This window comes from Zophobas morio, unplaced genomic scaffold (assembly GCF_036711695.1).
Source record: "Zophobas morio isolate AGI-343-1 ecotype UQ-CSIRO unplaced genomic scaffold, CSIRO_AGI_Zmor_V1 ptg000023l, whole genome shotgun sequence".
NCBI lineage: Eukaryota > Metazoa > Arthropoda > Insecta > Coleoptera > Tenebrionidae > Zophobas > Zophobas morio.
The window spans coordinates 9,279,999-9,306,031 of record NW_026972128.1 but is presented as its reverse complement, the minus strand read 5'-3'; the positions used below and the strand labels follow the sequence as shown (position 1 = coordinate 9,306,031).

At 32.6% G+C, this 26,033-nt stretch overlaps 9 protein-coding genes across 9 annotated transcripts; 4 read left to right on the top strand and 5 right to left on the bottom strand.

Moving 5' to 3' along the window:
- Positions 1-130: 130 nt before the first annotated feature.
- Positions 131-7,903, bottom strand: LOC135134437 (protein LTV1 homolog). Its single transcript, XM_064063114.1, has 5 exons — positions 7,732-7,903; positions 7,274-7,643; positions 6,904-7,220; positions 6,542-6,847; positions 131-551 (listed from the first exon to the last, which is right to left on the bottom strand). The coding sequence occupies exons 1-5, from the start codon at positions 7,732-7,734 to the stop codon at positions 195-197; spliced, it is 1,353 nt and encodes a 450-aa protein (XP_063919184.1). The 5' UTR covers positions 7,735-7,903; the 3' UTR covers positions 131-194.
- Positions 7,904-8,076: 173 nt separating this feature from the next.
- Positions 8,077-14,806, bottom strand: LOC135134435 (peptide-N(4)-(N-acetyl-beta-glucosaminyl)asparagine amidase). The gene is made up of 9 exons (XM_064063113.1): positions 14,479-14,806; positions 14,296-14,418; positions 12,159-12,248; positions 9,740-9,905; positions 9,505-9,686; positions 9,267-9,449; positions 8,608-9,220; positions 8,390-8,551; positions 8,077-8,337 (listed from the first exon to the last, which is right to left on the bottom strand). The coding sequence occupies exons 1-9, from the start codon at positions 14,692-14,694 to the stop codon at positions 8,171-8,173; spliced, it is 1,902 nt and encodes a 633-aa protein (XP_063919183.1). The 5' UTR covers positions 14,695-14,806; the 3' UTR covers positions 8,077-8,170.
- Positions 12,840-14,284, top strand: LOC135134443 (putative gustatory receptor 28b). The gene is made up of 5 exons (XM_064063121.1): positions 12,840-13,691; positions 13,742-13,846; positions 13,895-13,963; positions 14,015-14,104; positions 14,157-14,284. The coding sequence occupies exons 1-5, from the start codon at positions 12,840-12,842 to the stop codon at positions 14,247-14,249; spliced, it is 1,209 nt and encodes a 402-aa protein (XP_063919191.1). The 3' UTR covers positions 14,250-14,284.
- A 593-nt stretch (positions 14,807-15,399) lies between the features above and the next one.
- LOC135134441 (flavin reductase (NADPH)) lies at positions 15,400-16,827 on the top strand. Its single transcript, XM_064063119.1, has 3 exons — positions 15,400-15,721; positions 15,768-16,154; positions 16,204-16,827. Exons 1-3 carry the CDS (start codon positions 15,649-15,651, stop codon positions 16,350-16,352), a joined length of 609 nt encoding a protein of 202 aa, XP_063919189.1. The 5' UTR covers positions 15,400-15,648; the 3' UTR covers positions 16,353-16,827.
- LOC135134442 (N-alpha-acetyltransferase 80) lies at positions 16,427-17,422 on the bottom strand. The gene is made up of 2 exons (XM_064063120.1): positions 17,188-17,422; positions 16,427-17,137 (listed from the first exon to the last, which is right to left on the bottom strand). Exons 1-2 carry the CDS (start codon positions 17,215-17,217, stop codon positions 16,589-16,591), a joined length of 579 nt encoding a protein of 192 aa, XP_063919190.1. The 5' UTR covers positions 17,218-17,422; the 3' UTR covers positions 16,427-16,588.
- A 13-nt stretch (positions 17,423-17,435) lies between these two features.
- On the top strand, positions 17,436-18,603 carry LOC135134440 (mediator of RNA polymerase II transcription subunit 6). The gene is made up of 4 exons (XM_064063118.1): positions 17,436-17,543; positions 17,681-17,897; positions 17,952-18,126; positions 18,178-18,603. Exons 2-4 carry the CDS (start codon positions 17,692-17,694, stop codon positions 18,532-18,534), a joined length of 738 nt encoding a protein of 245 aa, XP_063919188.1. The 5' UTR covers positions 17,436-17,543; positions 17,681-17,691; the 3' UTR covers positions 18,535-18,603.
- Positions 18,604-19,889: 1,286 nt separating this feature from the next.
- On the bottom strand, positions 19,890-20,801 carry LOC135134439 (FK506-binding protein-like). The gene has a single exon (XM_064063116.1). The coding sequence runs from the start codon at positions 20,799-20,801 to the stop codon at positions 20,007-20,009; it is 795 nt and encodes a 264-aa protein (XP_063919186.1). The 3' UTR covers positions 19,890-20,006.
- Positions 20,802-20,809: 8 nt separating this feature from the next.
- On the bottom strand, positions 20,810-22,320 carry LOC135134438 (retinol dehydrogenase 12-like). The gene is made up of 6 exons (XM_064063115.1): positions 22,212-22,320; positions 21,943-22,146; positions 21,763-21,881; positions 21,449-21,715; positions 21,181-21,399; positions 20,810-21,129 (listed from the first exon to the last, which is right to left on the bottom strand). The coding sequence occupies exons 2-6, from the start codon at positions 21,996-21,998 to the stop codon at positions 20,810-20,812; spliced, it is 981 nt and encodes a 326-aa protein (XP_063919185.1). The 5' UTR covers positions 21,999-22,146; positions 22,212-22,320.
- A 263-nt stretch (positions 22,321-22,583) lies between these two features.
- LOC135134018 (U7 snRNA-associated Sm-like protein LSm10) lies at positions 22,584-23,006 on the top strand. The gene has a single exon (XM_064062585.1). The coding sequence runs from the start codon at positions 22,584-22,586 to the stop codon at positions 23,004-23,006; it is 423 nt and encodes a 140-aa protein (XP_063918655.1).
- The last annotated feature ends 3,027 nt before the right edge of the window (positions 23,007-26,033 follow it).

The following is a 26,033-nucleotide window of genomic DNA, read 5'->3' as shown; positions in this document are numbered from 1 at the left end:
TATTTGCAAATGTCAAAACAACGAGCGTATGTCTGTGATGGGTTCGTACGTGTGAGCACCTCTTTGTCTGCCCGGATTGAGTCCAGTGGCGGCGCAACGCACAAGCGTAAACATTGATAACAAATTGACATTATTTGCTTTTGTTTTATTAAATAATCATTTACTTATTTACATTCTTAATTATAGAAAGTAGTTTACAGAATTTTATTTCCTTGAACATTATTTCTATTGTTTATGCTTATTTTAACTTGTCTTTTAGCCTCTTCCTTAAATGCTACCGTGTTGGTTTTCTTTTCCAAACGCCGTTCTTTTCTATAGTCCTTTAGTAGCTTCTTTCTTTCTTTTCGTTCCTCAGGGGATTCATCTTTCGGTCTCACTGAAAGCGTGGATATTTGTGAGATTACGGACTGGATTCCTGTTGATTTTGGTCCACGATTTTCGAAATGGTCGTTTTCTTGGTTTAATTTTTCCAAAGCTTTGAGGGTTAGTTTGTTTGCATCAAGAATATTCAGGGGGATTCCAGTTTTTTTGTCGACTTTTATTTTTTCCTTCTGTAATGAAACAATTCCATTTAAGGCAAAACGAGATAAATCATTACTCATAGATGTAATTGCTTGATCAATGATTAACACACCTTCGTTGTTTATCTTAAATGTGGAGGTTCATTGTACAAAATATTGCGTCAAAAAATGTAGGGATCTCAGGATAGTTATATTAATGGAGTTATTACGGTTTTCTACTTCATTGAACAATAGGTTTAGATTTTAGATAACTTATGGTAATGTAACGTTATCACTAGAGAGCGGATTTTAAGAAATTTGCATATCCGTTTTTGCATATAAGTCTTGATATTTAGTATGTGCACGAATCATGCTAATTAGAAATGAATACAGCTATAAAAAAATTGCATATTTGCATATGTTTGCCTTCTGCTGCATATTTCACGTAACGGTTGCATATTTTGTATTTTTATCAATTTTTGTGCTAATTAAAAAAAAATATTGTCATTCTATCGACATTTATCTAGAAAGACCAAATTTCATAAATCATGTTGCAAATATTGTCCTAAGCTTCAAATAATTAGGAAAGGTTTGGGTTTAATGGTAGTTTGGAGAAACCACTGGGCGTTAAGCCGTCCTTACAGGTAAATTCGAGCTCTAATTACATTCGGAAATACCGTTCATTCCCAATATTTTTATTCGTTACTTGGTGCATTAATAGTATGTTTTATGGTGATCGAAAGGACGTTATTCTGTTATTTTTCATCGTAAGATTGCATTGAAAACATTTAAAGCGATACAGGTGTATCAATATGTTGGAGATAACTCAAATTAATTTATGGTTTAAACATTTTCCTGAACTTATTTTTCAAGAAACCACTGTATTTTGGCGCACCTGTTTTAACCGATAAGTAAAGTATCCCAAGAGCTATACGGGTATATGGCCATTATAAAATTATATCCCATTGTGTCAAAGTTAAGTTGTTTATAATTGAAAAAGTTTTAGGGTGGTATAGCTGCTTTCAAAATAAGAGAGTAAAACTACCTGGAAAACTGACTTGACTTTTAGGGTTTTCCAACCCTAAGCGGTAGGTGGGCCATAAAGAGCGCTGTCTCTCAAACTTGGAATAACAGGACCGTACTTACTGTAATTCTGTAATTTATTATAGTGGGTATAAGCTGTCAATCATTCCAGGGTCAAACTTAGTTTAATTTGTTCGAAAACCCTAAAAATCAAGTCAGTTTTCCAGGTAGTTTTACTCTCTTATTTTGAAACCAGCTATAAACAACGTGTCCACTGCAGCTCGACTGGCTGTTGTTCCGTTCGGGGGCGGCTTTCACTAAATATCTAAATGTACAAAAAAAAAGCAATAAATGTTTAGAAGACGATTTATTGCCAGCGGGTAAGTTAAGTGCGAACCACACAAAAGGGGTATTTATTTGCGGTCAACTAATTTTATAATGGTCATATAACCTTATAGCTCTTGGGCTACTTTATTTTTACATCTGTGGACGTAGTACGCAGTTTTATTTACAAATGCATACTTTAGAATCGCCGGAAAAACTTTTTGTTTAAATATTTCGAAAAATATTTAAAAATAAATTGTTACCAAAATAGTAATTAAATAGTCGATTACTACTATTTTTTAGTTTGCTCTGTTTATATTTTTTTTAATACACGAATATTTTCTTTAAATAATTTATGTATTTTTTCTAATAAAACATAAGCTCGGGGAACGCTTTTTTTATTTTTGATACATATGCAACTGCATATCTCTGCATATATTAAGAAAGTTACTGCATATTTGCATAAATTTGATGCATATGATATGATTATATTTCCCAAAATTTTGCTACATATTTTCCACTCCCTAGATCACATTTAACTTAGTTATAACAATATGTTTAAAATTTATTATAATTATGACATAATAGGAAGGCAAGTGATAATGGATAAAAATACACATAAGTTCAAACAATGTTCTTTAAAGTTATTTATGCGAAAATTAAATATACGTAGACACTGTACGTAATTTACAACTAAACGTAGTCATTGTGAACAAAAATTATGAATGTCGAGACCTAATAACTTTTTGGTGATTGCTACACTTTAAAAATTAAAGTACTCGTCGAGTTGCAATCATAAAATGGAAAAAACACTAAATTACAAAATTATTACGAACGCTATATAAACTTTGTTTGATTCTTGTTGGACTTTAAACACACACATTTACACTACAAGCCATCATTTTACCACTGATTCTTATTGAATTTAAAGTGGTGTATTCTGTCCACGCCACGTAGCAACAGCCATTAATGACATTACAGACAGTTACAACCAAAGATTTCCAACAATTCACTTTTGCAGCCATAAACACAAGCAGATATAAAACCACTCAACTTTGTTGTTCCATATTTTTATATACAATAATACTTGTTCACTGATAATGTGAATACATTCATTGAGTTTTTTTGTCGAAATGGTGGATGCACTTAGAAATGAACATATTGTTCTACCTGGTTATCATTAATTTTTCTTAAATCTACAAAAAAGTACATATTATTTCTACAAGGTTTATTTTTAGAAAAACAAACTGCGATCAGTTATTTATACAATAATTATATCTATATCTTTTCTATTTTCGATTTTAAACGCACCATTTTAAAGCAGTCTTTGCACCTAAACAGCTGCAGTTAATTTTTACATTTATTACTTTTTAATGAAAAATATGTCCTTCGTATATACATAGTGTCGAGAGACTCCGACATAAGTTTAGTTTTTTTTAAGATAAAACGTCTTTAATTCGCGACGTTATTCAATTTACGACGTATTTATTTTGCTATTCTTCAATTATGAAAAGTTCTTTGAAAATCAGCTTTCCATCTTTCAACCCTCTTAATAATGAAGAAAAAATGCCAAAAACACAGGGTTGTAAAAGCATGGAATCAGTTGGAAGTTTAGAAACTTGTCATCATGATTCATTTGAAGAATGTCAAATTAATTTTATTTCCAAAAAATATATGATCAATTTCTATATTACAATAAAAAACGGCCACGTAAGAATTTTGCCCGAATTTTGAAATTTGATTTTCAACCTGGAGACAAATAAATGTTAATATGCGTCAATTTTGCTAATTTCAAAAGATAGCTAGATAGTTTCAAGAATTTTCAAGAATTATTGTAAATAACTTGTTAATAATAATTAAAAAAATTCTTTATAACGGCAGCATCAAATTTCTCAGCAATATTTTTTATCAATTCGTTAAAAATTGTTATCTGTAATTACAATAAAACATTAACCAATGCCAAATAAGAGCGACATTTACTAAAATATTTCTGATGAACTAAATACCATAATCTGACGGGGATTAAAATATCTATATTATTTTCAGACTGGACTTTGACATCCACTGTAGTATTTTCCCCTACAATGATCTAGTTTACTTAAGATAGCACTAGAGATACTTCATTGTAAACAACAAATTGAAATTATTTTGGATTTTAAAATTTGAACACAGCCTAACAGAACTGTTTCATAAAACAATACCGCCTACGATAAAATAAGTACTTTAAACACACGGAATTACAACACAGATGCTTGCGCAATGTTGACAGCAATTTACTATTGACCTTTAATTATAGATTCAGTAATCATCAAAAAAGTGCGCAAAAATTTTATTACGAATAATCATCTGCTTGATGACCTTTCTTTTATTATCCGCTAACCTAAAACCCCAATGAAATCACACAAAGGAAAAAGTTTATTTTCACCTAAATTTTGTTGTCAGTGATAAGCGTGGTTAAAAATAACGGTTAGTCAGTATTTACATATCAGAAAGAGAAAACATGGAAGTTGCATCAAAAATAACAAACCACATTTTACCACCTTTTCTACTGTGTACTTATTTACATTTTTTTTTTATGATTTAAACTAGATAAAAACAACGTCATATTAAAACGTTATCTTACTCTCCTTGAGGCACCTCAAAATTTTGCAGGGCAAATACTAGTTAATTTTATAAAATAACACATTTCTGTATTTGTGGTTTATGAATCTGCCTCGAGTTTTTACCCTAGGTATCTACATTTAAAAAAATCAAAACTGTTTAATATTCTACCGGTGATTGTTCAGTTCATTGCTCAATCCTTTCATGAGCCAGTTTTTTTTCTTACACTGTGACTGATATTAAATATGTACTTTTTTAGTGCAAAACAAAAGTTTACAATTTTTCCAAGATAAATCTGTTCATTAACTTTAGAACAATTTTTGCTAATAAGTATTTTTTACTTACTTTGTGCAATAATATTAAAAAATACATAATGTGAACAAAAAGTTATTTCAACATGGTACACTACACCTTTCAATTGTTACTTACTAATTTAATTACTTACCAACGGCAAAACAAATGCTATTGAAATGTATTGTTCACAATAATTTTCATTGTTAAATATGTTTCTTGTTAATTTAAAATGCTGCGAAATAGGTTACGTACTGTCTACACAATGGTATGCAAATCACAAAAATCACACTCGTGAGAAAAAGAACACAGATGTTTATGCAATTATGCAAAAAAACTGCAGTAAATCCCAACGCAATTCCAACTCTTACGTTGACTTTTAATTATACCAGATTTTATAACTGAAATAGACATTACTTTATAAAAATGTGCTTACAAATGTTCAATTAACTAAAATCGCAAAGGCGCAAAATTGTTATTATATAAATTGTATTAGAAAAATCCCGTTTTAGTCAATTTTTAACCTTACAATTGATTTGATCAAATGACAAAAGAGAAAAATGCATGTTTGATTTTTCTGGAAAATAAAAATTGTACATTAAATTTGGTTTCTACCGTACACTGGTATCTTTACTATCGCAAAAAGTGTAACTTAGCTTGTTAAATGAAATCTAAGATATTCTACGTCTTTAATTTCCCAATAGTAAAGTATTTTAGACAAAAACAAATTTAATTATCATGATTTTAACATTTATAACTGAATTAACGACGAAAACAGATCAGCTGAAAAAAAAATCAGAAATGAAGCCATCACAACAGAAATCGCTAACAACTTTGTACGTTTTATTCATTAGTAAGTTAAACGTCGGGGTCGTTTTTAAGGAAGAAATAAAATTTCTTATTAAAATATTGTATACATCTCGCAGAATGTTGAAATTAATGCTAAATACAGATATTTTTAATTAACAACCCGCCTTTGGATTTTACGTTTATGAAGGTAACTATAAGTAATAAATAAATATTGATAAAGCTAAATTCAAATTTATCAACTTGTACAACTTGAGCATCGTTATTGACATATTCAGTTTGCACAATAAAAACATTTCGTGTTTATCATAAACTGAATACAATCGTGTTAACTCCTGTACAAAGCGGCTATTTATAAATTTTATTTCATGAATAATTTATTATTTTTATTGTTATCGTAAAAAGACTAATTTGTATTCAGATTGCAGGTCTTAAAAACAAAAAAATTAACGACTATACCGAGAGAGCAATGAAAATACGATCAAAGACAGCCACAGATTTTTGGAGATTTGTCTCTGATACAATTTTCGTTTTGTCAATTCATCGCTGTCAATTTGAAAACATGGTTGCCTTCGTTCGCGTTTTTTATTATATAGTTATATTATTAGTTAAATAGTTTTTATATGCAATGATTACAATGTTTTCTGTTTATTTACCTTGAAAATTGAAGAAAATAAATCAATTGTAATTAAACTTATTAAAATACCTTCAGTCATATCCACAAATAGTTTTATTTTTTACTTCAAAGGTTAATACCATATGATCGAAAAAAAGTCGTCTAAAATATATTTTTAAAATAATAATGTTGGTACTGCAGATATTTCATACATTTTTTAACATTTGAATTTCAGTAATTGCTAGACGACGTTGCAGCACTTTGATCATGAATAAAAATGATTTTAAATTGATTCTATTTTTAAAGCATATTGATTTGTATGTAATTTTCTAAATTTTTTAACGGATCTATTGAACTTCCATTTTGTAAATTTACTTACAGAAGGCTCCTTAATTATTTTTGGATGATTGTAAATGTTGGAGTATGTACTCAAAATAGATTCACAGTCCCATTTTTCCTTTTCTGGAACCTCCACGTAAACCATTTCTTCTTCACCCTCAGAATCTTTATCTAACAGTTCAGTAATTTTGGTTTTAGCTGCTTCCTGTTCTAAAATTTCTTTCTGTTGAGTTTTTTCAAATTCATCTGCATAATGTAATAGAATATCAGAACTTTCAGGAACATGACCTTCAATTTCTTCACAATCTAAAGCACCTATTTCATTTTCATCGTAATCAGCATACATCTAATAAACAAACACAGAGGTTAACCTTATTATTGTTAACTCAGAAAGAAGATTACCTTTTCAAATCTATCATCTAATAATGTAAGTTGTTCATTTCTTCTGATCACAGAACTTGTCATAGAGTAATTTGTAAATTTAGACCTAGTTTCTTCTTCATTAAATGATCTTTGTGAACCATTTAGTGACGCTACATCATCCATTTCTTCGCTTCCAAAATCTGAATCCATTTCAAATTCATTTTCAAATTCTTGGTCCGACGCAACTCCCTCTGCTAATTCTATAAAATTATCTTCCAACTGATTTTCTGGGTCTGAATAGTCAAAATCATCATCCATAGCTGCCACCACATCAGGATCTAAATCTAACTGGGGACCTACACAAACAAAATTAACACCAACAGTTTTATAAATCATAGTAACAACACACCTGAAATAGGAGCAGCTTTACTTAACATTCCTTCTTTCTCTTCATTTTGTGACGCAAAAACTGTTGCTGGCAACTGTAATTTAACTTTTCTTTCTGTAAGTGACTTCTCTACATGTTCAGGCCATTCAACACGATTGTCCTTAAGATCTTTCAGATGTTCTAAGTAATTAGAATCATCATCATAGAGAATTCCATATTTATGCTGTTCTTCTAAACGTTTTTCTCGATTTTGTGCTGACTCCTTGCCAACCAGTGGTACAAGGACTCTCTGGGGAGCATTTTCGTCAGCTATCAAGGGATCCTGCTGACTTCGATGCACAAGTTGAAAAGTAACCGCTTTCTTTTTATCAATAAATTTTCTTGTTTTGGGCTGGAAACGTAAAACTGTTAATACCAAGAATACGATGATTTAACATAACCTCAAATCTTGAATATCTCAGTTTCCGTACAACACTTACCATTTTTGTAACTGTTATGAGAAGGGTTGATTAAATTATTTAAAAATTTAAGTTATTTCTCTACGTCACAGTGCACACTTTAGCACGTCGTACCCAAATTGTACCATGTGCCCATAAAACATGTGCCACATTTATTTATTTAGTCACAAACGTAATGTCAACCACAAATGTCAACGACTGCCAGAAATGCCAACTGTCAAAAATGAATCCGCATACCAGTGGCGGAACTAACGAACGGGCTACAGGGAGTCTAAATCTCTCTTACAACTAGCACAAGAAAATTTCCTTCGTATATTATATTTACTTACGAATGTAAATTTATAACTATTAATAAAAACGTCCAACTATTGATAAAACTGCTTTTATTACTTCCGTAGTTTGATATATCATATAAATATTTTCGTCTCTACATATACATAAATAAAACACTTCAAAACACTTATTTAAAAGTTATTGAAACAATGAATGGATATTCGTTACTATCAGATGCTTGGCGGAATAACTGAGCATGTTGCCAGGCCACATCCCCTTTTCCTCCATGTAAAGTAGCTTGAAGAGTAAAGTGGCGTTTTCCGGAAAGTTGTTGAGTTGATAAATTTGTGTCACCTACAACGTAAACAAAAAAGTCTATTTCCACACTCAAGTATTTGCGAATTACTTTCTGGAAATTCTAGCGTGATGTCATCCGATACAAGAGCGACTTTGACTTTCCCAGTTTCGTACGTTTGGTGGCCGAATTTTAAAGAGACACTATCAATGACTTTTGTAGTGTCTTTTTCTAATTCGTATTTCCACGATATACTCCCTTGATCCGAACCTTCTACGAATATTCACACACTAATCCTGATAATCACAAAACAAAGTAAAAAATCTTACCACTTCTGGCTAAATATACAGTATCCCAATCTTTTTCTTCCTTTCTAAAGACACTACTATAATCAAAAACACCCAAATTCCATTCATCTATTGTAATAACACTATCATCACCCTTCACAAACTCATACACATTTAACGCTGTACAATATTTTATAGTTACTTTATTGTTAACAATATGCTTATTGCCTATTCTCCACACATACATGTTTTCATCTTTAGCTTCACCTCTCGCGGTCCTCCATTCCTTTGAACCAGAAATTCTACCATGCTTTTCATTGTCAAGCGGTTTTCTCTCTACCATTAATTCAACTAATTCACTAATCAACCTTCTATTCAGATAATTGTTTTTGATTTTAGAAAATGATTTTTGCCTCTCAGCCCGTAGGTTAAGCAAGGCTTTAATAAGTTCTGCTTCTGAACAATTTTTTCTGCGAGTAAGAAGTTCTTTGTGATTACTTGAATAACGCCAAGTTACGTCTTGGACTTCTTCAGGAGAGTATGCAATAACGTAGGTTAATTTCTTATTCCATCCACTTTCATACATTAATGGCGTGTCGCAAGCGTTTTCACTGGAGTCACAATGTACCCACCTTTTTTGCGTAATAGAATAAACCTAAAACAAAACAAGTAATATGGATTATTAATCGAAAATTACATACTTCAGTCCAAACGTGGTCTAATTCGTCAACTACATATCGAGCGTCCCATCCTAAAGAACGACACAACAACGTAAAAACTTGAGCCCATTCGCCACATCTACCTCTACGAGTTTCCAATAAAATGTTTAGGTCATTGTAGCGTGGGAACTTGGTAGGTTGTTGGCAAGACGGACACTTGTACACCTTAAATACGCACGAAAATTGTTATTGGATTTTTTAGTGAATTTTGAAGTCTTACTTCAACTCTACTGGTGTACACTAGATCTGCACGATCTGAACTCATGTGGGACATCACAGTTTTTCCTCCGCAACTATTACAAAGAGGGGTGTCAACCCAGGAGAAAAATTCCTCTTTAAACCATGTTAATAATTCTATGAGTAGCATATCCTGGATAGAAAATTCCGGGTCTTGCATTTTCTCTGTACACAGAAAAACAACTATGAAATTTGTCTTTAACTGAATAATATAGTACCTTTTTTAATTTTAGTCTGCACATATCTTAAATTTCTTTGTGCATTGATTTCCAATCGATCGAGTGGTATTAATTTTTTGGCACGCTTTTGGCAATCCTTGTCATCAAAAGCTAAGGCGTGATGGAATTGTGTTTCTATCCTTCGTAGGAATTGGTTGGAAAATTTCTAAAATTTGTAATGCAACATTTAACACGTGTAATAAACTCAAAAACACAATAAAATTTACAACAGTGAGGTCTAAACAATGAAACGTTCAGTGGATACTTTTTTTATCTGATAATTGCCTCATTGGTGGTCCTTAGAACATACCTAAATAATTTTGGAGCACAAATCAAGAAACAAAGGACATCAGATTATTTTAATTTACGACGATTATGTACACTTCATGTTCAGTACTCTTGACATAATGTTACTGTTATTACCGAAATCGATACGATTATAAGCATGACATGTAAATTTATCACAACGGTATCACATTAATAAACTGATCGTTCCGATAACAATAAGCTTAAAACAACGTTATTCTTAAACTTTTAGTGACATTGTTCACTGCTTATAGTTAAAAAGTTTAAAATGATTCAGTTCAAAACTCCCAATCACTTCTATGAAAGCATGCTTCCCATATTTGCTTTCTCAACAATAGTAGGAGTTTTTCCTACCTTTCCTGTTAAAAAATCCGGAAAATACGTACTCCAAACTTCAAAAAAATTGCATTTGATAACAATTGTTTTCTTAATAATTTACTCAATTTGTTTCATTATTACAATACTACGGAGATCTAACAATGTCGTAGGAGGGAAATTTTACAAAAAACACAACAAGGTTTCAAATTTCGGACTAACCATGGTATTCATTTTTGAAATTGTTATTTTATACACTATTTATTTCATGAGTTTTGTACACACGAAACATGCAAGGGAAGTTATGGAAAATTTAAACATAGTCGACGACAAGCTCAAGAAAATGAATCACAAAATTCGCTACGAGTACAATGTTTGGTATCAGGTATTAATTATTCTTTCAGGATTAATTATAGTTGTGATAATAGCTTCGATGCAAATGTACAATATCAGAATTGAGAAATTTCCTCCTCTGTCTTTACACATGTGGTTTTTATTTCTTTATCCGTTACTCGTTTTATATGACACGAACAGTCAGTTTGCAATTACAGCCACACTTATTTATCTTCGATTCAAAATGATTAATAAAGAACTAGAGAAAATGAAATCTCAATTAACAAAATTGCACATGCACACAAAAGCGACGTGTAAGTAATTTGCAAAATTGTACTATGTACTTTATTACAAAATTAATTCATCAGTACTGCTGGATACCAAACGTGAAGTAAAAATTTTAAAAAACATTGCTACATTAACAAAAATTCACGAAATTTTATGTTGGTGTGCCAACAGGACAAACTTAAACTACAATGTTCAAATGGTACCTGCTTTAGTCCACCAATTTTTTATAGCTTTGTACTCCATTTTCTACTTCTACTGGATGGTACCACACTTTGTGATTTTTTGAATTCTTATATTGTTGATACTTTTCTAGTTTACATCCAAACCATTTTCAGCATCTTGTTGGTTAGCTTGGGGTTTTTACAAAATCTATGAAATACTTCACGTTGCAATTTCTTGTCACTTGGCAAGCGATGAAGTAAGTATGAATCGTTTAACAACACGTTAATTAACATTAACAGGCCAAAATGGTTGGGCGAAAAATACACAAAGTGTTGATAGCGACGAGAAACGAAGTAATTCAAGAAAGTTTATTGATATTTTCTCAACAAGTGGTCCACAGCAACTTCAAATTTACTGTTTGTGGCCTGTTCGATATAGACGCAGGATTATTATTTAACGTTTGTTGTTAATTTACTAGCTATGAAAATTAATAACCAAAAATTGTAGATGATTGGATCCTCAACAACTTTTATTGTTATTATGATTCAGTTTCAAGAAACAATAACTCCTACAACGTGTGTTTCCAACAAGACGAGTTTGTTTTCATAGAAATAGAAACAAATTTGTTAATAGAGAGAAAAAACTATACAAAAATCAGAGCACTACAATGTGTGGTTTGTCTTTTTTAATATGTAGTACACAGAGAACTATAATTATATCTGTAAAATTCGAAAAAAAAAACAGTAAGAATAAAAATTTCTAAAAACGCTTGGGCCAGTCAACTTCATTTACTATGTTGTATTGTTTAGAAACATATTTTCTACGTCTGCTAATTAATAATTCATCAATTATGTTCGTCGGTACAAATGTCATTTCTTGCATTGTGAGCACAACAAATTTGCCTATTTAGCTATACCAGAATTACAAAATACAAAAGCCTCATTAATGGTGGGTAATTTTATTTACCGTGCTCAATGTTGTTTATTCAAAAGCCACAATTATGTCATTAACTTACCGGAGAAAATGGGGGTAATACAAATCTCTTGACATCCTTCAAATCATCATTATTTTCTCGATGGTCTTTATTAACCGAAGCGATCTCACTCTGTAAATACAAAATTAACTTAATTAGGAAAACGAACAATAAAGAATCATGAATGCTATTACTCAATATTTTTATTATTTATCACGTTTATTTAGTAGTCAGTGGCGATTCGTGGTTCGAGCAATGACCACAATGAAACCCTTATTTACAAGTCCACTTTTAGCAAATATTTTTTCTTTAAGAAAAAAATTGATTACATAATTTTAAAACAAAAAAATGCGTTTTACTTTTTGTTTTCTCCTTGTTTTAAAATTGTTAATTGGGACTAAAAATTACGTTAGATGACGATGATTTAGCAGAATACGGAAGCCAATGACTCAGCATGGTGAAATAAAATGTCTATTAAATGTAGTATTAATTTATTTGAAAATAGCGCCCTTTTGTTATCCTGCCATATATTTAAATACCGTCCTTGACGAGCCGCTACTGCCAACACTATCTACCAAGCACATTAAATCAAATGAATCCATTAGTTATGAATGAGATGAATATCAAATTTAATGTAGCATAGGCGATAAAATCTCAGTCATGAAAACCTATCTAAAAAAATGTAGTGTTGGGTATATTTAATTTTCTACAGTCTCTACCACCATGCATATCCGTGATATCTACGACGCTGTTTTTCCCATTTTATTCACAACAGCATGTTTCGGTCTATCATCAATACTCACAACAACCCAAAATAACATCCGTAAATTAAAAATTTTTAACATACTACGAATCTTAAATATTATATACATTTCTTTATTTACCTACTTAATTTATCGTGCTGTTTCCGACTTTAAAACACAGCAACTTCACTCCAGCTACGCTTCAGGAGTATCGAAAATCGGAATTATATTTCAACTTCTGGCACAAATTTTACTAATATACGTTATATACACTGTGAATATCTCAAAAAGCGTCAACGTACTGTCTTCGATAGAGGATATTAAGAAAATTGATGCAGTTTTTCAGGACTTAGGAGAAACCATAAACTACAATACACATTTTATGTACGAAGTGGTAGTTATTTTGGTCGGTTGCGGTGCAATTTTAGGAAGAGCCGTGATCACGCATTTGTATATGAGTAAAAGTGTATTTTCAACAAATGGGACTCCTCACCTCATACTTTCATATCCATCGTTTGTTTCTTACATAATTCAGAACAATTTCGTTTTATTGGTTAAGCTTTTACATGAAAGATTTAACCTAATTAACAAACTCTTGGAACACTTGATTGAAGAAAAAATGTCAGAAAATTTGACTAAAATAAAAGTTTCACAAGAATATCAACTGAAACATGGACTTAAAAGAATCGAACTTTTAATGGAACTTCATGACTGTTTAACTGACGTAGGAAATAAAGTAAATGATACATTTACTATTCAAATATTGAGTTGCTTTACTGCGCAATTTTTGACTGAGGTGTTTACTATTTTTTACGTGTATTACGAAATTTTGGTAAGCGTTTTCACCGAAACAATCGGAAACACTAAAACAATATATTTTAGGTTTTAAAGAATAAAGTTTCTGCCTTGATATGGTCAATGTGGACATTATGGACAACTCTTGAAGTGTTTTTAGTAACAATCACTTGTCATTTAACATGCAAAGAGGTAATCACCATAAAGCAAACAACTCTTTTTTTTTAAATAATATTTCAGAGTAAAAGCGCAGGATTAGCAATCCATAAAGTACTCATGATTGAATATGACCCTTACATAAAAAGAAAAGTATTTTTCAATTTTGATAACAAAAATCGCTCATTCATTATTTATTTTTAGCTGATGATATTTTCTCAACAAATTTGTCACAGACCTCTGCAATTTACAGCTTGTGGGCTATTTTCCATTGATACTTCACTCATCTTCACTGTAAAAATTAAATACATACCACTATTTTCATTGTAATATTTTCTTTTTACAGATTGCTGGGGCTGCAGCCACATATTTATTAATAATGTTACAATTTCAAGAAGGAATTGAAGCACAATGTTCAAATATTACCGTGCGTTATTAGGTTCTATTTTAAAAGTGCAAAAACTTAGGCAATTAAAAAATCTTACCTTCTGCTTTGGAATGGCTCCCTTACTTTGTGTGTCACTCATTTTTAATTCTAACAAGGCTTTTTTGATTATTTCTAGAGTGTCTACAGAATTATTAGGAGGTAGTGTAAAACTGGTGTCATTCTGAAAATTAAAAAAAAAATTAAAAAAAAATCAGGATAAAAGAAAACGAAATTCCTTTACTTCTTGAAAGCCCATTAACTTCAGACATTCTGCACCACCCCGAATCGCTAGAATTTTATTCCGGACTGTAGAATTATTTTTTTGGAGCGACCTTACTTTTAGGTTAGTTGGATTATTTAAGATATTGTCAGCAATTTTTACTAAAATCCGAATAGTTTCTTCGCAGGTACTTTTTGTGTTTGATTTTAGTTTTGCGAAAATTTCTTCTGAAGTCATTTTTACACGTCACTATCACTAATAAGTGTAAAACAGGATGGAATACTTTTCACTTCTGCTATGTATGACATGACAATTTGTTATCATAGTTATTTTTTTAGCGAATGAATGCACGGAATTGACCTCGAAATTGACAGATTTCGTAATTTCCCATTATACAAAATAATTATTACTTAAATTCAACTATTTAATCTAAGTTTACAGTTAAGTAAAAAAACAAGTAAATACGCATTTTCATCGAATAAATTTGGTTTACAATAATTTCAGTGCAGAATTATAATTACATCAACGCTAAACACACTTTTTTATTGTTAAAAATATTTCGGTGTATTTGACATTCGATCTAATACAATGACATTCGACGTTTGTTTATTCTCAAAATCACGGTGGTAGAAGTAAGGTGTGGAAACCTCATTCATAACTTTCCTCAAAATCATTGGTAGAAAACACAAATCGCGTGGTTTGGATTATATGTCATTATCTGTCCACACCGCAGCGACGTCTAGAGAGATCAGTTGAAATTAAGTAATAGAAAACTGTATTAAATGTTTGACATTTATGCCAATATCATTTATTACCCAATCACAAATGTCGAATCATCTACCAATCACACGATTCATACCAAAGACCAACCACAAACCGTAGTGCTGTGATTTATTTTCCCTCCAACGAATCTGTCACTTATTTCATTCATAAATACACGGACAAGTTGAAATGTTAATACATAGATGGACATACTGTGCTGCATACTATTTCGTAGTAAATAAGCCTACTGGGATGCGTGTTTTATTCAACAAATTGGAGCGGCTTGTTTCCACACCTTACTTCTACCACCGTGCTCAAAATTGAAGTGATTAATAAATCGGCACAGAAGTGCACGTCATTTGAACCGCTTTGAACAATTGTATCACTGCCAACGATAAATATTTTTTTACAATTCATCCGAATTCCAGAATGGAAAAAGTTGTAATTTTTGGGTCAACGGGAATGACCGGCCTTTGTGCAGTCGAAGCAGCACTCAAAAAAGGTAAAAACAAAAATCATAGAATAGCAATTAATGCAGCGTCATTTAGGCCTCCAAGTCAGAGCTTTTGTGAGAGACCCCGCAAAACTTCCTACAAACTTGCAGAACAACGTGGAAGTCGTTCAAGGTGATGTTTTAAACTACAGTGATGTTTCTAAAGCCATACAAGGGGTTAACGGCGTTGTCGTTGTTCTGGGAACACGCAATGATTTAAAACCCACAACAGTACTGAGTGAAGGTCTGAAAAATATCATAAAAGCCATGAAGGAATCAAATGTAGAGATTGTATCAGTATGTTTGTCTGCATTTTTATTTCTGGATTCAGACAAAGTACCTGTGATGTTTAGAGACATTAATGCTGAGCATCAAAGGCAGTTTGATTTGATAAAAGAATCAGATTTAAAGTACATTGCAATTTTGCCGCCACATATTGCTGGTTTGTTGAAGAGAGTAAATTTTGACTGTGTTACAATTACAAATTTTAGATCAACCGGGTTCTGACTATGAAGTTAAACATGATGCAACTCCTGGACGACGCGTTATCTCGAAACATGATCTTGGGAGATTTTTGGTTGATTGTCTTTTACAGCCAGAACACTTTGGTAAAATATGTGGTATAAGTACAAAGGATTAGTTCCTTGGAGGTAATTATGGCGGCGTTGTAAAGTGGGACCATAGGAATAAAAAAACAACACAAAGTGATAGTCATTGCCAATTATATAATCTTAAGTTTATTGACGCATGATAAAAACTGATAGGTTTGTGATTCACAGCGTTATCAGTGTTAAAAGTATTTTTATTTCCTTTTTAAAAAAAAATATTTGCACTTCATTTATGGCAGTAATCGCATTTTTTTTTATATAATTTGTACTATGTTAGTTCTTTCTTCATGTACGTTTTGTGTTTATTGTTAACTTGAAATGAAGGCATGGGAGGTGGTTTTGGTACACCATGCCTACTATTGTTACAGTCATTCATAATTTTATGGTTTGTGGTGCTAGTTGGTGTGTAGTTTCCATATATAGAGATAGGTTGACATTCCATATATCCCAGTTTACTATAAAATCCTTCTTGTCCTTTTGTTGATAAATAAATTGTTTTTAATTGCAGACACTTTTTACAATAAGCCTCTGCCTTTTCCATTAATACAGTTCCAAAACCTTTCCCTCTTAATCCCCTTTCAATTACAACAGATTCTACAAAGCAGGCATCTGGTATGCTAGGCACAGGAGAAAGTTTTAAATGTCCGATAACGTCTTCATTTTTTAACAAAATTAAACTAGTTGGCAGTTTATCTGAAGAACTTTCTAAGCTACGCATTCGGGCAGTTTCGCTTCGTTTCCATTCATCATTTATCAATTTACAGCAGTTGGACATATATTTTTTATTATGGTGTAAAGGGACCACTGACAAATCCATCTGAAATTATAAACACTAGAGTCATGATTAATGTAAAAGTTTACCCGTACCTCTACCTCTGAGCTACTATAAATAAGCATTGTTACTCGAGTGTAACCCGAAAACTGAATTTTTACATAATTTTTGTTCACACTTTACATTTTGAGGTTATATCTTACGATAAGATTGTTTCAACTTATTACTCAACTCCAATCGAAATACATAACGATATTTAATAGTGTTAATTAGAGACCAATTTAAAATTTATATTTATTCTGAATAGGTATATGTAAATTGTTGAAAAGTAGAGGTAGAAATAAAGTGAGGTTATGTCATTAGCAACAAAAATAAACGTCAGATTGTTTGCTCCACAATTTTGAACAATTAAACGAGTTAAACACCTGGTTAAACAGATATTTAAATCAAGGTAATTCAGATTTATAGCTCTTTCTCCTTACCTATTATTATATTTACAATATTCAAACACACTTGATAATTCTGTTTTAGTATAAATTTCTAATTTCAGTATCAATCTCGAAATTCCTTAAAACTAGTTATTTTTAGGCTGACAAGAAATGGCTATGATGCCTGGTAGATTGGGCATGGTTCCTGGTATTCCAGAGAATCCTCTAAGTCTTTCGTGGCATGATTCAGCCTGGATCCCCATTCTCAACACATCAAATGTAATGGATTATTTTTCAGAACGTTCCAACCCATTTTTTGATAGAACTTGCAATAATGAGATTGTAAAAATGCAACGTTTGACGCCTGATCAACTCCAGTAAACTCTCTTGTAATTATAATGTAACTTAAGTCATGTTATAACTTATTTTAGGAATATGACTGGTTTGGAATATGTTTTGCTCCATGTCCAAGAACCCATATTGTATGTAATTAGGAAACAACACAGACATACTCCTCAACAAGCCACACCTATAGCTGATTATTATATTATAGCAGGTGTTGTGTATCAAGCACCAGACTTAGCAAGTGTTTTAAATTCTCGATTGGTATATTTTTTGAGTAGACTTTAACATCTTAATGTCAGATGATTTTTGCAGTTATCCACAGTTCACCACTTACAATCCTCATTTGAAGAAGTTGCAAGTTTTGCTCGATATCACCCCAGTAAAGGATATTCATGGGATTTTAAATCACAAAAATCGTCAGATAAAAAAAATAAAGATGAGAAACCACGGGAGGAACCTAGCTCTCTTTTTCAGAGGCAAAGAGTTGACATGTTGTTGGGTGAACTTATTAAAAAGTTTCCTCTACCAACGCCTCCTCAACCAAAGGTTACGCCGGCACCTCCTGCAAAGACTGGCGTCGAAAATGGTACAGCAGAAAAAGAAACGAAAACGGAAAGTTCTCAAGAGAAAATTAAACCCCCTCCAGAGAAAAAACCCCGCTTAAATTGAAAAAAATATTTGTAATATTTGTAATTCCACTTTATGTTCTATGAACGTAATAAATGTATTTATTTTTCACTCGTATATAATGTTTGTTTTATATCCATGATTTGATAAACGTAAAGCGGCATCTTATATCCGGGGCACAATGAGCGGGCATAAAGAGTTATTATGCCCTATTTTGCTAAACAGAATTAAACAAAAATTAAAAAAAAATATTGTTTATTTTTAACTACTTATTTATTTTTTGACAATTTATTTAATAACGAAGATACAAATTACAATTTACAAACTTGCTATTCATAGCAAACTATTCAGGTAAACTTAAACTTTTCGGAGGTGCCTCTATTGGAATTATTTCTGCCTCTGCTTCCATTCTGCTAGCACCGAATAAAGTATTATACAAATATCTAGAATTGTGTTCACTCATTCTCCAACTACCTTTACTGCATAAAACATTCGTATTTAAATTAATTACAGTCATCAAAAAATAACTTAGTTTACCTTCTGAAGTAAATATCTGTTGTCGGAAGCATCTTTTAGAAATTGCATGACTTGTTCGCCAGTCAAAACTCGGGATTTTTTTGCCACATAACCTTTTGGGTTTTTTATAGAAATATGTCAAACGATGATAATTAAAAATGTCTATGTTGTCGTTTACTCTTAAAGTTGTCTTGACCATCGAGTATTTTCACCATAAGGAACTGGGTGAATATTTTTCTGACTAAAAATGAAGAACACAGTTAAATAATTATTTTATAAACAGAATAACTCACCAATTCTTGGAAGTAAGCCACTTCTTAATCTTCCAATTAAGGAAAATTTTGTATTCTTTTTCATATATGGATTCCGATGTTCCAGGTAACACATTTTCATTGGCTTTTTGCGCTTTCTTCACAATGGTTTCTGGAATGTCACAATTTTCCTCATTCATTTCCGCGGTCGAAAATATACGTGTTGACACCGTGAATAGACGCCGTGTTTGCAATAAACATCGAATCTCCTTGACAACAAAATCAACGCCACGTAAATTTTTTTTTACGAATTAATTATATAAATTAGTGTTTTTTTTTTTAGATTTTCTCGTGAAAAATAAAAGTTTGTATGCACCACGGGCACAACTTGATGTTTATAAATCTCGGGCAACTTACAAAATCTCGGGCCAGAGGCCCTCGATTTTGTAAACGTTGCCCTCGAATATAAACATCTTCTTTGTGCCCTTGGTACATAAATAACTATTATAGTAGCTGTTAAGAAAAAATAAAATACATGATTTATATCTAGTTATTAATGTTCACTGTAGTTACTTTGTTTTTAAACTTTGAACATTAGTACTGTTTAGGTTAAGTTTGAAGAGATCAGACTGAATCAAAAGCAAGTTTATTATTAAGAATAAAATTTATACATTGGCATACACTTTGTAAGAAAAATAAAAACTTGTGTTAGTACAAAAAACAAGCATCATGGCACGATTCTATAAATTAGGCAAACATTTTCTTCACCATCAAGTTATACTTGACTTCGGCATTATGTAATTGTTCTTTAACGTATTTCATATGTTCGATCGCCGCTTTATTATCAGATTCAGCAGCTAAAACAATATCTAACTCGTTTTTGGCTCTCTCGAAATTTCGATCTTTGATTAATGCCACTGCAAGCTTATAGTGCGCTTTAATATTATCCTCATCATAATCAAAAACTCTTTTGCATGTGTCTATAGTAAGCTGCCACGCTCCTTTTTTTAAATAGTACGAAGCTAAATTATTGTATAAATTCGCTTTTAGTTTTTTAATATCACTCACTGGAATGTTATCAATCACGTCAGGTGGTGTTTCAGCATTAATTGGTATTGAATGTATTATTTTTAAAGCTTTAACAAAACGATAGGCGGCGTCTTTACCTCTGTCTTGTTTATACAAAGTTACACCTCTCTCTTTGTGTTCTTGTGCTATTTCAAATTTCTTTTTGGCGTTCCACGTGTGGATGTAGCCTCTAAATTTGATATGCACTAATGTAACAACAAATGATATATTTTCAGGCATTATTTTAAATTTAGCGGTTTCTGATTCATTCATTGTACTTAAACATAAGTCTAATGTGCGTCTTACATAGTTATCACTATCACCTACTACTACCATGGAATTGTTATATTCTAGAAAAGACTCTGGACATTTTGAGATTAATATTTCACATTCAGTCTGTTCTGATGGTTTTTTACCCCAAGTACCTTCTACTATTACTAATTTATGAATTTTACCATCAGGTGAGATCCACATGTTTGTAATTAGCACTCTGACTCAGTGTTGAACTTATTGTCTAATATTTCTATAGTTAACTCATAATAGTCTTGTGCCAACTTATCATCTGAAGCTAAAGCACTTGGTAATGTTAATTTGCAGTCTGTATAAAGTTGTCCAGTGGATCTATTAGATGTTAAAAGACAATGTAAAAGTGACTGTGCCCCTTGACATGGACTTTTGGCTAAAAGAACCCTAATAGGCCACTGTAGAACATACAAAAACTGATTATTAGTGTATGGAGAATGGCGAAGAAGGTCTGTCTTGGTCGTGCCTGGATCAACTGCATTGACAATTATATTTGTATCTAAAAAAAAAAAAATAATGTATTAATTTTTTTTGACTAACTAAAACTTACTTAGTAGTTTTTTGGATAAGTAACGAGTAAATAGAATTAGGGCCAACTTTGTCACTCCATAAGCAACAGAGTGAGATCGGAACTCAGTCTGAGATTTGGCAATAGCATTCAAATCATACGAGTTTACTTGTTTGTGGGCTTGTGATGTGACGTTTACAACTCGAGAATGATCTGCCTTTTTCAGTAAACCCAGCAGATTATGTGTCAAAATGAAATGACCTAAAAATAATAATATAGTCACAGTACCACTAACTAGTTATACCTGTACCTAAATAGTTTGTCTGGAATGTGATTTCATACCCATCTTCTGTGACCGTATGTGGATGATAATATATCCCTGCATTATTAACCAAAGCATAAATCTCGTCAAATTCCGACTTCAAAGTTTCAGAAAATTTTATAATACTGGCGATTGATGCAAGATTCAATGGCTTGACAAATATTTTCACGTTTTTGTTGCTTAATTTTGCCAAAATGTCCCTCTTCGTATTTATTCCTTTTTCAATGTCTCTACAGGCGAGAACTATGGTCGCACCTACAATTTACGTGTTTCGTTACGAATTTCAATAGTTATCTGATCACCTCTCTGAGCTAGTTCTAGAGCCAAAGCTTTGCCAATTCCAGAACTAGCACCTGTAACAACTACAACTAGACCGTCTAATCTTGTGGGGCACTTACACACGCCTCCAGCAAAATATCGACTTAAATTGCAAAAAATACAATTATAAATTATTAGTAAGGTTAACAACACCCATTACTCACTATAAACTGTACGTTACTGAACCTACGGCGATTGTACCAGCAATGTACCTCCACATAACGGCTTAAAAATTTTGCTGCCTTTTTTACAACGAACTTACAAGATTTATCACCTTTATTTTTATCAATTTATGGACACAATAAACGTTTTCGTCAAATATTTAGTACGGAAATTTATGAAACCGTTGTGTACTTATTCATTTGCACCTGTTTTATAGTCGTTCAAATGTAACAAGTTTTATTTACGCAACGCAAAAAAATCACGAACTTACCAGTTTTGCTTGGAAGATAATTATAAACAATTTTTTAATACAAATCAAAAATTTAATAGCAATTTAGAGGGTATTATTGGCTGCATATTAGCGAAATGAAGTTGACACTTCAGAACTACGGATCAGGTGATTTAGTAGTGTCAGTGCGACCCACGTGCAACCATTTGAACTACTGTCAACTGTCGAAGCATTTAATAAACACAACAAATAATTAAAAACTGATGAAAAAGTGCCCAAGAGTTATAATTGAAACTAGAAGTCTTTTTAATTCTCCATTTGTGTTAATTAATGTCCTGATACTATCAGGTGCGGTTGTGGTTAATTTTTGACCAAAATTGTTAATAATCGCTCTTCTATTTCAGTTGGGTTAAAATGCAAGACTTTGGTTCGAGAAGTGAGAAGTACCATTTCCATAACTACCTGACTGTACTTGTTAAAGCTCTAGAAAACAAACACACTCTGATTGATTTACGGAACGAAAGTAGCGTGACAGGTTTAATAAAACATGTAGATGGTCAGATGAATGTGGAAATGGCGTCGGTTATATTTTATGATCCACAGGGACGTGTGCATAAATTTAAAGATTTTTATGTTAGTTCTAGGAATATTAGATATGTTCATATTCCTGAGGGATTATCCTCAGTTGAATTAATCAAGAATCAGCTTGCTAGACTCCAGCAAACTACTGTTAGAGAACCCAAAAGAGATAATTTTAAGACCATCAGAGCCAAAAGGTACAATGAAGAAATTTTACGCAGCTTAAATGAACCTCAACCAGGATCTTCAAAGTCGTGAAAAATTATTTGTAGATTTATGTCTGGATTTGAGAAGATTATAAATAAATGTTTACTTTTAGTTCTTATAATTATTTTTTATTTTCTGAACAAAAATCATTTGTATTTCTGTTATTCATTCATATTTCATTTACAATTTAGTAAAAATAAAATTTTATTTTCCAATGAGACACAAAATTTGAAAAACTTCCGTTTATGTAAAGTTCGCGAAAGGTTAATGCATGAATTACGTAAGCTAACATAGGCGATAAACATTTTTGGGTTGATTTTGAACATAATATTGAACACGTACAGTGTTGACATTTATCTGGAATTTTTAGTGGTGTTCAGGTGTACGTTTTATGTACATTTCAACGTACTGTGCACACAAAAGCACAAATAAATAACAGAATAATACGTAATAATAACACATAATGGCCTAAAACCGAGTTTTTCAAACTAAAGGTCGCGACGCCAAAGAGATTACATCATTATTTTTGGAGATTATAAACATTTGTACAAAAAAAATCAGAACGGAGTGATATTTTAAAACAGGTGTTAATTTAATAATCTAGTTCAGATTGTGTGTGAAAAATTAATTTGAACTAAGTATGTAACATTGATAAGTAAGTAAATTTCAGAATTTGAAATGGTTATTGTGATGTGTGTTGGGTTGCATAACATCAGACAGATCCTACCAGGCCGTTTAAAATTTTCGTAATGTTACTGAATTTTATTTGTTCGAAAAATGCATACAATAATTTTGAAATTATTTGTATTCTTTTCTAGTTGTTGAGAATTCCAAAACGCTTAAGTTTAAACAACGTAGTAACAATTTCATTTAAAAATTTGTTACAAAAAAAATTTGTATGACATATGGTATTGTAACAATGTTTTTCTTTAAATAATGAGAAGTTATAAGTGAACATAAATCTTAGCTAAAACACTTTGTATACATGTGACCTCGTAAATCAAAAACTAATGAATAACGCCAACAATGTAAGTAAAAACTCATACAAACTTTCGTGTTTGAACGTTTCAGGAAATTGTATTAAAGTAGATTCTTTTTATAACCTGACCGTTCATTATTCGAAAAAATCAATAAACCAAAGAACATAATTGGATATAAATTTGTGGTTCAGGTCTATTAGCGTGATTTAAACCTTTGTCATCCTTAATCGATGTACCATGTTAGTTCTGCGAAGTTCTTGTGAAAGTTAATAATATTTTTGTTGTACAAATTTAAAAATTGTTAACGTCAGTTTATGAAAGTAAACGGCAGTTTTTGAGTTACTGAATTTATTTCACAAATAGTTCGGTGCAAAAGAAGGAATAAAATATTGCGAAGATACCATGTTTTTAAATTCAGGTTGATGCTTGTAAGATATTTGCATTGTTATTTATGTAGAAAGTGGTCTTATAATTTAACAGTTTACCGTTCTTCCATTAAAAAAACAAGTGTGTGATAAAAAGTTTCAACTGCTTTACAAGAAGGTGTACAGTAGGACAACTGAACAAGTGCAGTTTGTACCAAATAACGGTATCATTTTTGCACTCTCACTTTAGAGTGAATTTTATAAAGTTTATGGCGATTTATAGAACTTTTTTCGATATTTTTAACGTTATTTAACTTTAAATTATAATATTAGTTCAAATGATAACATTTGTGACGACAAAGGTGACATATATACACGGTGATTCACCTAAGCGCAGACTTTGAATGCCACACAATGTACATCTACAATCAATCACTTGATTATTTCTCCCTCCACGATCCTAAAGAAACACAGAAAACATTGTCACAACACACAGATGCAGATTCTATTAGAGACTTTTTTACAACTGAGTTATGAAATTATTTAAAAATTTCTTTGTAACAATTAATGCTAGCAATTATGAAAAATGATTATTCCTGGAAAATTATTATCACCTAAGTCATACTCATACATTTGAATTAATGAGGCCGATAATTGTTTAAACCCCGCTTAACTAAAGTGGGTATTTATTGGAACGATTTGGTTCGTGAAATTATAGGCGCTTGATAAGCCCACGATAAGATTTGTTTCCTGTATTTTTAAAATTACACATGTGTTATGTCAAAAACATAACACATAATTTTATGCCACTCTATTACAAATTTATCTTGTAGCGGAGCTTTCAAAGCGCTCCGCTAGTACCCTTTCGAGGGCGCTGTCCTCGGCAGCGCCGATATCAACCCCACCAAGCTCACCCCCACTGGAACGCACCCCACCTGAAGTTACTTCATTGTGCAGGTACTCCCACGCATTTCAACCCTGCCTATAAAAGGGCAACTCGGACGCTTTCCAGGCAGATGGAACGCCACCATCTCCACCTTAAGGGCTGCACTGTCTCGGTCCCCTTCTGGTGAGCACCGTACAGATGGAACTCCACCATCTCCACCTTAAGGGCTGCACTGTCTCGGTCCCCTTCTGGTGATCACCAGGGCTGCACTGTGTTACGGTCCCCTGCGCCGCTTCGATATTATTACCAGGGCTGCACTGTGTTACGGTCCCCTGCGCTGCTTCGAGATCTTCACCAGGGCTGCACTGTTTTACGGTCCCCCTGCGCCGCTTCTACGACGTCATCTCCAGGGTCGCACTGTCTAGGTCCCCTGTGCCGCATCGCCGACGTCGTCATCTCCAGGGTCGCACTCTCTAGGTCCCCTGTGCCGTATCGCTGACGTCGTCATCTCCAGGGTCGCACTCTCTAGGTCCCCTGTGCCGTATCGCCGACGTCGTCATCTCCAGGGTCGCACTCTCTAGGTCCCCTGTGCCGTATCGCCGACGTCGTCATCTCCAGGGTCGCACTCTCTAGGTCCCCTGTGCCGCATCGCCGACGTCGTCATCTCCAGGGTCGCATTCTCTAGGTCTCCTGTGCCGCACCGCCGACGTCGTCATCTCCAGGGTCGCACTGTCCAGGTGCCCTGTGCTACATACATCGCCGCCGTCATCCCCTACGACGCTCTGAGTCCCAGGAGCCGCCACCATCCCCGACGAGAATTGCCACCACTTCGATAACCCATACCCAT